Source organism: Felis catus, chromosome E3, assembly GCF_018350175.1.
Source record: "Felis catus isolate Fca126 chromosome E3, F.catus_Fca126_mat1.0, whole genome shotgun sequence".
Taxonomy (NCBI): domain Eukaryota; kingdom Metazoa; phylum Chordata; class Mammalia; order Carnivora; family Felidae; genus Felis; species Felis catus.
Genome location: NC_058383.1, coordinates 25,807,501 through 25,819,834, shown reverse-complemented (window position 1 = coordinate 25,819,834; position 12,334 = coordinate 25,807,501). Strand labels below are relative to the sequence as shown.

The following is a 12,334-nucleotide window of genomic DNA, read 5'->3' as shown; positions in this document are numbered from 1 at the left end:
CTGCCCTTCCCCTGCTTGCACTCTGTCTCTCTCTCAAAAATAAATAAACATCAAAAAAATTAAAAACAAAAAACAAAAAAATAAAGATGACTGGAGAAAAGTCTTCAGAATTCTTTACATCACCCCAAGCTACTGTTTGTTGATGTACTTATAAACCTCATAAAAGACTCATGCATATTTCATCTAACCCAAAAAATCAATTAACCTCTCTTTCTTTGTCCTACTCAGACATGTGGACAAAGAGTATAATTTAATTCTCTCTTCTCTTTTTTCTCTTTAGAGAAAAAGAACCAAATTCATTGCCTGTGATTTTCTGACTGAGTGGTTATACAAGTAAGTTTTGCATGTGTTTGAATATTCAATGACCCTAAGGATTCAATAGTGTTCATTTGCAAGCAGAATAGCAACAATTGACTTGAATTTTTGCTTATTGTTTTCTTGTCAATCAAAATATGGCATCGTTACCAGTCAAAATCCAAAGAGGATAGGGGAGTCTTTCACGGAATTCTTCTCCATTCCATTTGTGGAGCAGTGGCTGAAACATCAGTAAGTACCAACACAAGGCCTCAAATAATTTATTCCTATTTTAAGACTGTGTTAATGATAGTTTTCTCCAATCCAGCTAACTCATGTAATCCATCCAGGACTCCAGGTCAGTTTTATTCGTGGTTCTTGTCTCTAGCTATTTTCAGTCCAGGCTAAGAGCATCCTATCTGTGGTGATTATTCTAGAAGCACTTCAGAAATAAATCAGAAAAGTTAAAAAATTCTTATCCTAAGTAATTCATCTCTCCGTTCTCTTTCCTCATTCTTTCTCTCTTCCTCCCTTCTTCCCTGCCCCCTCTCAAGGTTATTAGGTCTCAAGAAATAGGACTAAACTTTTTTAAATACTGATTTTTAGTTATATGGATCGATTCTACTTTTAAAATATTAGAACATGACAGATAAATTTAAAATTCTCCTTGACCATCATATGAGTTCTTCTCTCCTCACAAAAGTAATCAGTTTAGTCTATAGTCCTTCCAGAGCTCTTAAGGTTGGTTAACCATGTAAAATTAGATTATATCATATAAAATTAGTAGTACTATTTGCTGTGAGTGATTTCTCATCAATGTAATGATGATGATGGCAAATAACATTTATTGAGTGCTTATATCATTGTTCTCAGCATTTAACACTAATGAACTAACTTGATCCTGATAACAGTGCCATTACCAGCCCTATTTTGCAGATGAGGAAATGCATGCATTATTTTGCAACTTGCTTTTGTTTGCTCTCAAATACATGCTTTTGAGATCTAACCCTGTTGATTCAATCACACCTAATTCCTGCCTTTGATGGTGTTATAGTATATTTCATCTCTAGATTTGCATAATTCACTCATTCATACAATAAGTATTTATTGAGTACTACGATGCACCAAACATCATTCTAGGTGCTGGAGGTAAAGCACCTTCCTTGCCTTTATGGAATTTATATCCTAGTGGGGGATGACAGACAATGAACAAGTAAGTGCTATAGGGAAAAAGAAAGCAGAGAGGGGGAATGCAGAATATCGAAGGGGCTTAATTTTGCATAGGGTGGTCAGGAAGGATCTCACCTGAAAGATGACATTTAAGCAGTGGTCCACTATTTTAGATCATAGGTGGAAGAAAGATCAATTTAGAGAAAATGATGTATATTTAACTTGTTGCTTTGAAATGTTTTCATGCCAGCCCTTTGTGAAAACAATGTAAGGAAACCAAGGCATTAGAAAATTAAGCAAGGCTTGTAAAACCTCATATTAAACAGAATGAAAGACCTTAAATTAGACCTTTAGCCCTCGAATATCACTTTTTTTTTGTTTGTTTGTTTAGATATGCCCTTCTTGAGAATGCCAAATTGAATAGACTCTTGACTGACTTTCTTAATTTGGAGAATTAAATATACCCCAGATTTTACCAGGGTTTTAAAAGATTTTTTTTTTTTAAATTTTTTTTTTTCAACGTTTATTTATTTTTGGGACAGAGAGAGACAGAGCATGAACGGGGGAGGGGCAGAGAGAGAGGGAGACACAGAATCGGAAACAGGCTCCAGGCTCTGAGCCATCAGCCCAGAGCCCGATGCGGGGCTCGAACTCCCGGACCGCGAGATCGTGACCTGGCTGAAGTCGGACGCTTAACCGACTGCGCCACCCAGGCGCCCCTAAAAGATTTTTTTTAAGTACTCTCTGGGGGTGCCTGGGTGGCTCAGTCAGTCAAAGCATACGACTTCGGCTCAGGTCATGATCTCAGTCTGTGAGTTTGAGCCCAGCTTTGGGCTCAGTGCTGACAGCTTGGAGCCTGGAGCCTGCTTCTGATTCTGTCTCCCTCTCTCTTTGCTCCTCCCCTGCTCACGCTGTCTCTCTCTGTCTCTCAAAAATAAATAAATGTAAAAAAAAAAAATTTTTTTTTTATTTAAGAAAAAGTACTCTCTGCACCCAACAAAGGACTCAAACTCACAACCCTGAAATCAAGAGTCATATGCTGTACCAACTGAGCCAGCGGGGCACCCGTTATCAGTTTTTTAAAAATCAGGGGCGCCTGGGTGGCTCGGTTGGTTAAGCATCTGACTTAGGCTCCGGTCATGATCTCACGGCTTGTGGGTTCCAGCCCCATGTCGGACTCTGTGCTGACAGCTCAGAGCCCAGAGCCTGCTTCAGATTCTGTCTCCCTCTCTCTCTGCCCCTCCCCCACTTGTGCTGTCTGTCTCCTTCAAAAGTAAATAAACATTAAAATAAAAATAAAATCTGAGACTAGCAAAACATTGAAAGGAGAATGAATGATATTGGAAAACCGTATTTTTTTAATTAGCTTCCAAACCTGTGCCTAATTTTGCCCACTATGAAAATGGAAGGCCCATAATGTATTGAGTATAAATGATTAATAAGTGGAAGAGTTTGCATATATTTTTTTAAGACAAGGTTTTTTCAGTATCATTCTCCAAGTTATTGCTTTGCCTTGAAAATGAAGCATTTTCTCACTTCTGATAACCAATGAAAAAGAATCTTAAAGATATGAGAACTTCTCTAAATAAGAGTCCTCTCAAATCCCTAGTCATTTATTATAAAAATATCTTCTGGGGTGCTTGGGTGGCTCAGTCAGTTAAGTGTCTGACTTTGGCTCAGGTCATGATCTCACGGTTCGTGGGTTCGAACCTCACATCAGGGTCTGTGCTGACAGCTCAGAGGCTGGAGCTTGCGTCAGAGTCTGTGTCTCCTTCTTTCTCTGCCCGCCCCCCCCCCCCCGCTCGCGTTCTGTCTCTCTCTCTCTGTCAAAAATAAACATTAAAATTTTTTTTAAATATATCTTAATTTAAAATGGTTGCTCACGTCCTCTGGCAACTCATATAAATACACTAAGAAGTAGCAAAACTGACCATTTGACTTTAACTCCACAAGAACAGCAATATAAGAGCTCTCTACTAACTGGCATTTGTATCCTCTATTTCTGTAACCTTTCAAAGAGATGCCAAGAAGTGTGATAAAACTTTAAATTATATTAATCTACTTTGATGCAATAAGTATTTTATTGAACACCTACCAAGTGCAATGCACAGAGCCTGGTATTGTGGAATAAATAGAGATGAATAAAATATGGGCTCTGGCTTTGGGAGTAAGAGAGACATATTTACAACCAAGTATAGTTTCTGTAGCAAGTGTTCTAATACAGATGCTAAAGCACTGAAGGGAAATAGGGAAGCACAAGACCATTCACAGACCCTCCTGACAGGCCTGGAGCCAGCCCAGTTGGGGCAGCAGCCAAGCTGGTTGGTGCCCACATTTGGTCTTGAGAGGGAAGGACTCAGGTCTTGTATCTTTCTCAAAGATACCAGAAGAGTCAGAGAGATAACTAAGAACCAATGTTCTTAAAGAGAATGAGAGCAGGAGCTGGAAACAATATCTAATCCAGGTTTTTTGAACCTTAGCACTATTGACATTTAGCACCAGATAATTCTCTGATGTGGGGCTGGCCTGTGCATTGTGGAATGTTCAGCAGCTTCTCTGGCCTCCACCTACTAGATGCCAATAGCACCTCCCTAAAGCCATCACCATCAAGAATATCTCCAGACACTAGCAAATATCAGGGGCATGAGGGATCGAGTGGGGCAGGGAGACAACAAAATAGCCTCTGGTTGAGAACCTCTGACCTAATCCAGTGGTTTTCTACCCTGGCTGCACGTTAAAGTCATTTGGGGAGTTTTTGTTGCCTGGCTTCCCCAAGACCTATTAAATCAGACCTCTTAATTCAGGGTACAGCCCATGTATTGGTTTGTTTGTTTGTTTGTTTGTTTTTAATAGCTTCCTGGGTGATTCTAATAAATACCCAGAGTTGAGACCTCATCCATAGAGCAGAAGAAATACTGTGTTCAAATAAATAATATAATTATATTATACTATTAATAAAAAGTATACTTGAAGTAGTAAATAGTATAATTTCGCCATTCCTCTGCTAAGCACTTTTACACATATTATCTCATTTAATCTTAGTGCCAACACTAAGATGTAGGTCCCAAAACTGAAAGGAGCCGGAAGTTGCAAACGAAGTAAGGTTGGTCTTGGGCAAATATGGGGATTGTTGGGGGCAAAATAAATGGGCATTTTGAGTAGGGCTTAAGGGTACAGATTGGAGGAAGATGAATTTTGAGGGTAGACTTTGTCAAAGTTTTCTAAAGGAAGCAAAATATAAACTAGCACTTCCAGCAGTTCTGGGCTGAGGTTAAGAACATGAGCTCTGGGGACAGACAAACCAGTGTTCAAATGTCTCCTCTACCAGCTTACTAGTCATATGACCCCGGGTAAGTGTTTTAGCTTCTCTTACCGTGTAACAAATTACCCCAGCACTTAGTGCCCTGGAACAGTAAACACTTGTTAAATTCTCACAGTTTCTGTGGATCAGGAATTGAGGTGCATGCTGCTCAGCTGGGTGGTTCTGTTTCAAGATGTCCCATAGGCTACAGTCAAGACGTCGCGGAGGCTGTAGTCTGCTGAAGACGTGACTGAGCCTACAGGAGCCACTTTCAAGTTGGCTTACCCACACGGTACCACACGGTGCCACACCCATCCACAGGCTGAAGGCCTCCGTTTTTCTCCACACGGACCTTTCTATGGGCTGCTCGAGTGTCCTCACCACATGGTAACTGGCCTCTTCCAGGGTGAGAGACTCGAGACCAAGAAGGAAGCTGCAGTGCCTCTTGTGACCCAACTTGGGAAGCCAAACACCTGCACCTTCCACCACATTCTGTTCATTAGAAGTGAGTCACTTAAGTCCAGCTCATGTACCACATGCAAGGGGAGTGTGATTAGGCTCCACCTTTTGAAAGAAGGAGTATCAAACCACACGTGGACATATTTTAAAAGCACCCCTGCAGGTCACTCTCTAGGCCTGTATCTCCTTGTTAGTGAAATGTGATTGATGATCATGAAGGTGCGGTGAAATGATGCACCTACACATGAAATCGTGAACAGGCCCAGTCTGGAGCAACATGTGCCTTCCTAGTGGCCACTGTTGCCATCTGAGGACACCGTGGACTTTAGATGAGACATACAGCAGAAAAGGGTACTCATGGCCAAAGGCAGGAAGGTGGGAGAAGGCAGGACTTGGTCCAGGCACAGGAAACCAGCATAGCTGACTCATAGAGCATGCCGACATATAGGGAGGGGATAGGAGATAAGGCTGGAAGGGAGTCAGGGGATGGATTTTGGTTTAATGTAAAACCATCAAGTTTGGGCATTATTCCATAAGCACGAGAGAGTATTAAAAGATTTTGGAGCAGAGGCATACTGTGAGCGAGCTGCTTTGGCAGGATAACTCCCAAGAGTGCAGCGGACCACCTGGTTCCAGCCCTAAGATCTTGAACTGGGACAACAGGAATGGAAAGGAGGACCCTGTGATAGGTCCAGTGGATGGATGGCACAGGATGATGAGTTTGGGGGTGAAGAAATGTGCCTGAAAAGGGGAGATTTGCTGGGCGAATGGAAGCCCATGATAGAAGCAAAGAGACGTGGCTGGAAAATCAGGCTCAAGGGTAAAGATGAGGATTTCTGTCTTGGGCACATTGAGATTGAGGCGTCCATATTGGAAATATCGGTCTGAAGCTCAGAAGTGGAGTCTGGAGAGAAACATTGATTTTGGAATCAAGATCCTCATGTCAAATGTACAGCTACAGCTGAACTTTGGAGTGCCCCAGAGTTGGTCCAAGGGTTCAATGAAGGAGGCACTTACTCTAAGTCATGTGGTTGGCAATGGTGACCATGTCTTGTCTTGTCTGCAAAGCAAATCATTGTTTCCACTTAGGTTATGTTGAGTTGTTCAGTGGGGAGGGAGTAGGGTATATTAGTTTTCTCTTGCTGCTATAACAAATTACCACAAAGTTTTTAACCAATGCAAAAGTTATTATTGTACAGTTTGGAAGTCAAAAGCCTGACATGGGTGTCCCTGGGCTAAAATCAAGGTGTTGGCAGGGCTGCATTCTTTCATGGAGGAAAATGTGTTGTCTCTGTAGGGGAGAACACATTTTCTTGCCTTTTGCAGCTTCTAGATGCTGCCTATGTTGGCTGGTGGTGACTTCCTCCATCTTCAGAGCCAGCAATGTTACATATCTCTGATCCTGTCTCCTTAGTCACATTTCTCTGACTCTCTTTTGCCTCCCTCTTTGTTAGGTTACATTGGCTCACCCAGATAATTCAGAATATTCTCCCCATCTCAAGGTCTTTAATCACATCTGCACGTCCTTTTTGCCATTGTAACATAACATAGGTTATAGGAATTATGATTCTTTCATGTTTGGGTGCCATTTTTCTGCCTACCTCAAAGAGTAATGGAGAATATGGGAAAATTGGAAGTCCCTCACTGGTAGGGATCACCTACATTTTCTTGGGGATCACTGACATTTTGAAATGGTATTATGGGTTTTGCGAAAATGATACATGCTCAGAGAAAAAAGTAAAAGTATGAAGAAAAAGGTACAAATCACCTAAGAGCCTGCCTCTCAGATGTAACCATTGTTGACATTTTAGTGAACTTCTTTTCAGAGACTTCTATGTGCATATATACACATATATTAGGTATAAGAAGATGTATGTCTTCTTCTGAGACCAGAACTACAAGTAAGAGGAAATTTGGGGTGAAGCGGAAAAACTGAGCAAGTTCATGGTGGGTCCTGTCATCCTGATTGTTCATTTAGGTGTAGAGGCATCTGCTGTGAGGGAGGCCCAGGCAGGTTCTGGAGGCTTGTGGGGGAGGAAAGGGGGTGTGCAGCAGCTGCTGTGGTGAAATTGGTAGGGAATCAACTAGGGATAAATAGGGATGGCCCAGCTGATGGCCTGAATTTGTGGTGCATGTAAACAGCCTGCTTATGTGATTATCACCAGCAACCCTCTGCAACCCTGGAAAGGGGGTGGAGAAAGCAGATGGTTGGGTAAAATCAGGGCTGAAGACTAGCAAAGCTAATATTAAGTGGAAAGTCTAGACTGGACCTAGGGGATCTTAAATAAAGGGGAAGCATCATTAACTTTTCTAAGAATAATATCTTACTTTTTTTTTCAAAAGCTACCATATTTTTTGAATTATGTTAACAATTTAACCACCAATTTTAAGAAAGAGAAAGAAATACTACATTATGTGTTCACTTTAGAAGTGAGAAACATACCAAACTTGGAGACACTAAAATGGGGTTCATGTGGTTTTTGAAATTTCAATAGGTAGATTTTATTTGGATCATGATTCAAAGGAAAAATAAAAAGAAAAATTAGGAGGCAATTGGAAATTTGAATACTTAATAAATAGTTAATGATATAGGGGCACCTGGGTGGCTCAGTCGGTTAAGCGTCTGACTTCACCTCAGGTCACGATCTCGCCGTCTGTGAGTTCAAGCCCCACATCGGGCTCTGTGCTGATGACTCAGAGCCTGGAGCCTGTTTCAGATTCTGTGTCTCCCTCTCTCTGCCCCTCCCCCGTTCATGCTCTGTCTCTTTCTGTCTCAAAAATAAATAAACGTTAAAAAAAAATTTTTTTTTTAAATAAATAGTTAATGATATAGGGGCACCTGGGTGGCTCAGTCAGTTAAGCGTCCGACTTCGGCTCAGGTCATGATCTCACTGTTTATGGGTTTGAGCCCTGCATTGGGCTCTGTGCTGACAGCTCAAAGCCTGGAGCCTGCTTCAGATTCTGTCTCCATCTCTCTGACCCTCCATTGCTCATGCTCTGTCTGTCTCTCTCTCAAATATAAAAAACAAAATATTAAAAAAAATTTTTTTGAATAGTTGATGATGTAAAGAATTATTCTTTTATTTAAGGTATGATAATAATTTCATAGTCACAATAAAAAAGTTACTGCTTTTTAGAGAAACATGCTAAAATATTTATGAATGAAATATGAAATGGTATGGTGTCTCTGGGAGGGTTGGGAGCGGGGAGTTACATTGAATAACTGACATGCAGAACAGTAGAATTGAAGCTGGCTGATGGTGACGTGGGTTCATTTTTGTTTTCTTGTCTACTTTTTTATATCTTTGAAATTTTCCATAATAAAAAATTAAAAGGAAAAGAAACAATGAGATTTTTCAAAGGTCCTCATGACCACTTGAATGATGGATGAGCCATGGGCAAGGAGGTATTTATTGACTGGCTGTCAGCCGGGAGGGTTGGGGGCTGTTCTCCACTGGAGTTTGCTGGAGTGACAGACAGTGGAGGAGACTGAGTTTTCATGTGATCATGCTGAGAAACTCAAATGGCATGGAAGGAAAATGGCCCTGGGGCAAGGCGAGAGTAGCAGGTGTGGGACATGTGAAAAGCCTAGTGCTGGAGAGGCCTTGGTCACCCTTCCTGAGACCTGACTCTGAATGCGCATGACTCACCAACCAGTTCCCTTACCTCAGCCTAATTCTCCCTTCACATTCTCCTCTGATGCCAAACCCACTTCTCCCCAGCAACAATGAAAGGAGGATTTACATGATCAGAGCCTTGGGCTTGCCCTAAAGAATATGGTTCTACTAGTACTTTTTCTTACAATAAATACTTTTTTTTGTAGAACATGGTAAGTCTTTTAGGCTTTGCAGGCTGTATATGGCCTGCAAATTGCTGATCCAGTTACTTCAACTCCACCATTGTAGCAGGAAAGCAGTCATAGACAGTACGTGAATAAACAGACTTGGCTAGATTCTAGTACAACTTTACTTACACAAATAGGTGATGGGCCACATTTGACCCATGGGCTATAGTTTGCTGAGCCCTGTTCTAGATACCAAGAACGTTCTCAAATCCTAGTTTTGCATAAGAGCTAAAAACAATTAAATGAGCGTGAGTGAGGGGCACCTGGGTGGCGCGGTCGGTTAAGCCTCCGACTTCAGCTAGGTCACGATCTCGCGGTCCGGGAGTTCGAGCCCCGCGTCGGGCTCTGGGCTGATGGCTCAGAGCCTGGAGCCTGTTTCCGATTCTGTGTCTCCCTCTCTCTCTGCCCCTCCCCCGTTCATGCTCTGTCTCTCTCTGTCCCAAAAATAAATAAACGTTGAAAAAAAAAAATTAAAAAAAAAAAATGAGCGTGAGTGAGAAAGATGGAAGGTTGGATAAGGTTACGATCAGAGCAGAAATTTGGAAAATTGAGATATGAGAGTCTTCAGGGAATCTGAAGCCCATTCTAAGATGTGACCATTCTATTGAGTGATGGACATAAGGGAAGATGGGAGTCATGGAGTCACGTGGATTGGAGGCCATGGTGTTGGAGGTGTCATCAGTATGAATAATGAAGTATCTGAAAAGGCCAGTGGGGGATGGGTTGGGGAAGATGACAGCACGTCAAATCCTGGAGCTGTCGAGGTTGGTGTAGGAATATCCTAGAGGACAAAGAAGTGGCGGGAGTTGAAGTGTAGGAGTTAGAACTTGGACTCTGGGGGTGCCTGGGTGGCTCAGTCGGTTGATCATCCGACTTCATCTCGGGTCATGATCTCACAGTCTGTGAGTTCGAGCCCCGCGTCGGGCTCTGTGCTGACCGCTCAGAGCCTGGAGCCTGTTTCGGATTCTGTGTCTCCCTTTCTCTGACCCTCCCCCGTTCATGCTCTGTCTCTCTCTGTCTCAAAAATAAATAAACGTTAAAGAAAAAAAAAAAAAAAAGAACTTGGACTCTGGATTCACAACTCTGCCTTCCAAACCAAGCTTCACCATTTCCAGTTGTGTGACTCTGGATGAAGATGACTTAACTGCTCTCAGCCTCAGATTTTCCATCTGTAAAATGGTCTTTCAAGTAAACAAAGCTAGTTTCTTACCTAAGAGGGATTCTAGTGCCAACCATTAAGGGGATACCATTTTTCCAGTACTAGTATGTTTATGAATAGGTGTGTTCCAGCTATTTGAAAGTAGTTATTTATTTGTTCATTTATTTAGCTGATGTTTATTGAATGCTCAAATGTGCTCTAAAATTATAGAGCACAGACGTATTCATAAGCTGGTTGGCTACCGTTTATTGGATACTTTGTACCATGGAAATATAACACAGAGAAACATGGTACCTGTCTTCATGGATAGTCTTTGTGTATAGTTGGATTACAAAATGCATGTACTTAATTTATACTAGTTCAATGACATGCCTTTGGGGGAAAGAGAGAGAAATAAAAAACCAAGCTGTTCCCCCTTGCCATTCCACTCTATAGGCAAAAGCATAAATAGGGCACATGACTCAGCTCTTTCCTTAGTTGTTCCCAGTGTTATGTGCCCTTCATAACATGGGCAGCTCATAAGACAACTACATGCTTCTGTTTGTATGTCTGCCTACCCACATAACTACCTGCCAACCAAGCACCTATATAGTATGTACTCGGGTACTATTCTGAACAGTTGATAAATATTAACCTAATTTAACTTGTATGACAACCCTACAGAGTAGGAAATGTTATTGTCCCCGTTGTAGTAGTCAGGCTATTTTAGACTGAGTTGCAATCATAAACAATACTGAAATACTCAGTAACAGTTTACTTCTTGCTCATACAAAGACTGACACAGTTTAGACAGCCCTTTTATTTATAGCTATCTGGAACATAATGATTTTTGAGGTCACTAAAGCAAAGGAAGAAAAGAGTGGAGGAGGCATTTTAGTTCTTAACCTTCTCAGCCTAGAATGTTCTTAACTTTCTCCCGCCTCCTGACAGAGCCTGACTCCAAACCAACTGCAAGGTAGGCTGAGATCCATAAGGGACACTGGATATTCCACGAGTACTGGCTGTCCCAGTGACAGCCATATTTCAGAGAAAAAACTGAGGCGCAGAGATGACTTACCTGCCCAAGGTCAGAAGCTAGCAAACAACAAGACAGGATTGAACCCAGGCAACCTGGCTCCTGAGTCCATGCCTTTAAGAACCTGCCTCTTAGATCACCTGCTACTTAGAGTGATCGGTGCTAAGACAGGGAGAACACTGGCTATGTGACATTGATTGAAGGATGCCGTGAAGGGGAAATTTTGACTGGATGTGATTTTCATCTTATGTGCTGATTTCAGAGTACAGCTGTGGTAGAAGATAGAACTCCTCTTTATATTATGTGTGTGTTAGCATTTATTGCCTCAGAGAATCCTATCTACCAGCCAGGGGAACCATCTAAAATGTGAGTTTGGCTTTATTTTAACGTTCTTGGTAAGACAAATTCTACCAAGCCCAGCTGTCTTTGTTGCGTGATGTCATTATATTGTCAGATCACAGCTGGTAGGTTGGGATCATTTGTCACGGATGGCTGCCGATCGCTTTTCACATAAATGACAGGCCCTTCTCCTACACGTTCCCCATAATTTAGCATACTCTTCACTCTGTCCATGTGTTCTCAGTTTCCCATTTCTTTTCCATAACTTTTTTTCCAAGTAACTGCATTTTTTGTAGCTATTTTATATAGACATTGACAACCCTTAATTTTTTTTCTTAGGTATGGGAAACCTGTGTGGGTCAGACAGTTAAGCGTCTGACTCTTGGTTTCAGCTCAGATCATGATGTCACAGTTCATGGGTTCGAGCCCCTTGTCAGGATCTGTGCTGACCGCACAAAGCCTGCTTGAGATTCTCTTTCTCTCCTCTCTCTGCCCCTGCCCGCCTCAAAATAAATAAATAAACATTAAAAAATATTTTTTCTTAGGTTTATAAAGATAACTAAGATTTATCACAAAGAAAATAAACATATTTGTTAAACTATACAGTGAAAAGGAAATGTTTAAAATCAAGGATAATCATAGAATTAAATAACTCTACATGTAAAAATCTTTCAAAAGGATGTTTCACTCCAAAGTCAGGAACACGGCTTTTATTTTGTCTTCTAAATTATTTTGTAGCTTTCATATTGTCTA

The 12,334-nt window shown here is 41.5% G+C and overlaps 1 protein-coding gene across 7 annotated transcripts in view; it reads left to right on the top strand.

The window, feature by feature from the left end:
• The window catches only part of IQCK (IQ motif containing K), a 128,543-nt gene that overhangs the window by 31,069 nt on the left and 85,140 nt on the right, over positions 1-12,334 (top strand). For 6 of the 7 annotated variants that reach the window (XM_019820899.3, XM_006942263.4, XM_006942265.4 and 3 more), the window contains 2 exons: positions 281-333; positions 469-546. In XM_019820899.3, coding sequence (XP_019676458.1) covers positions 281-333; positions 469-546 — 131 coding nt within the window. The remainder of the gene's footprint in view (positions 1-280; positions 334-468; positions 547-12,334) is intronic. The other variant, XM_045048017.1, reaches the window with a different exon arrangement.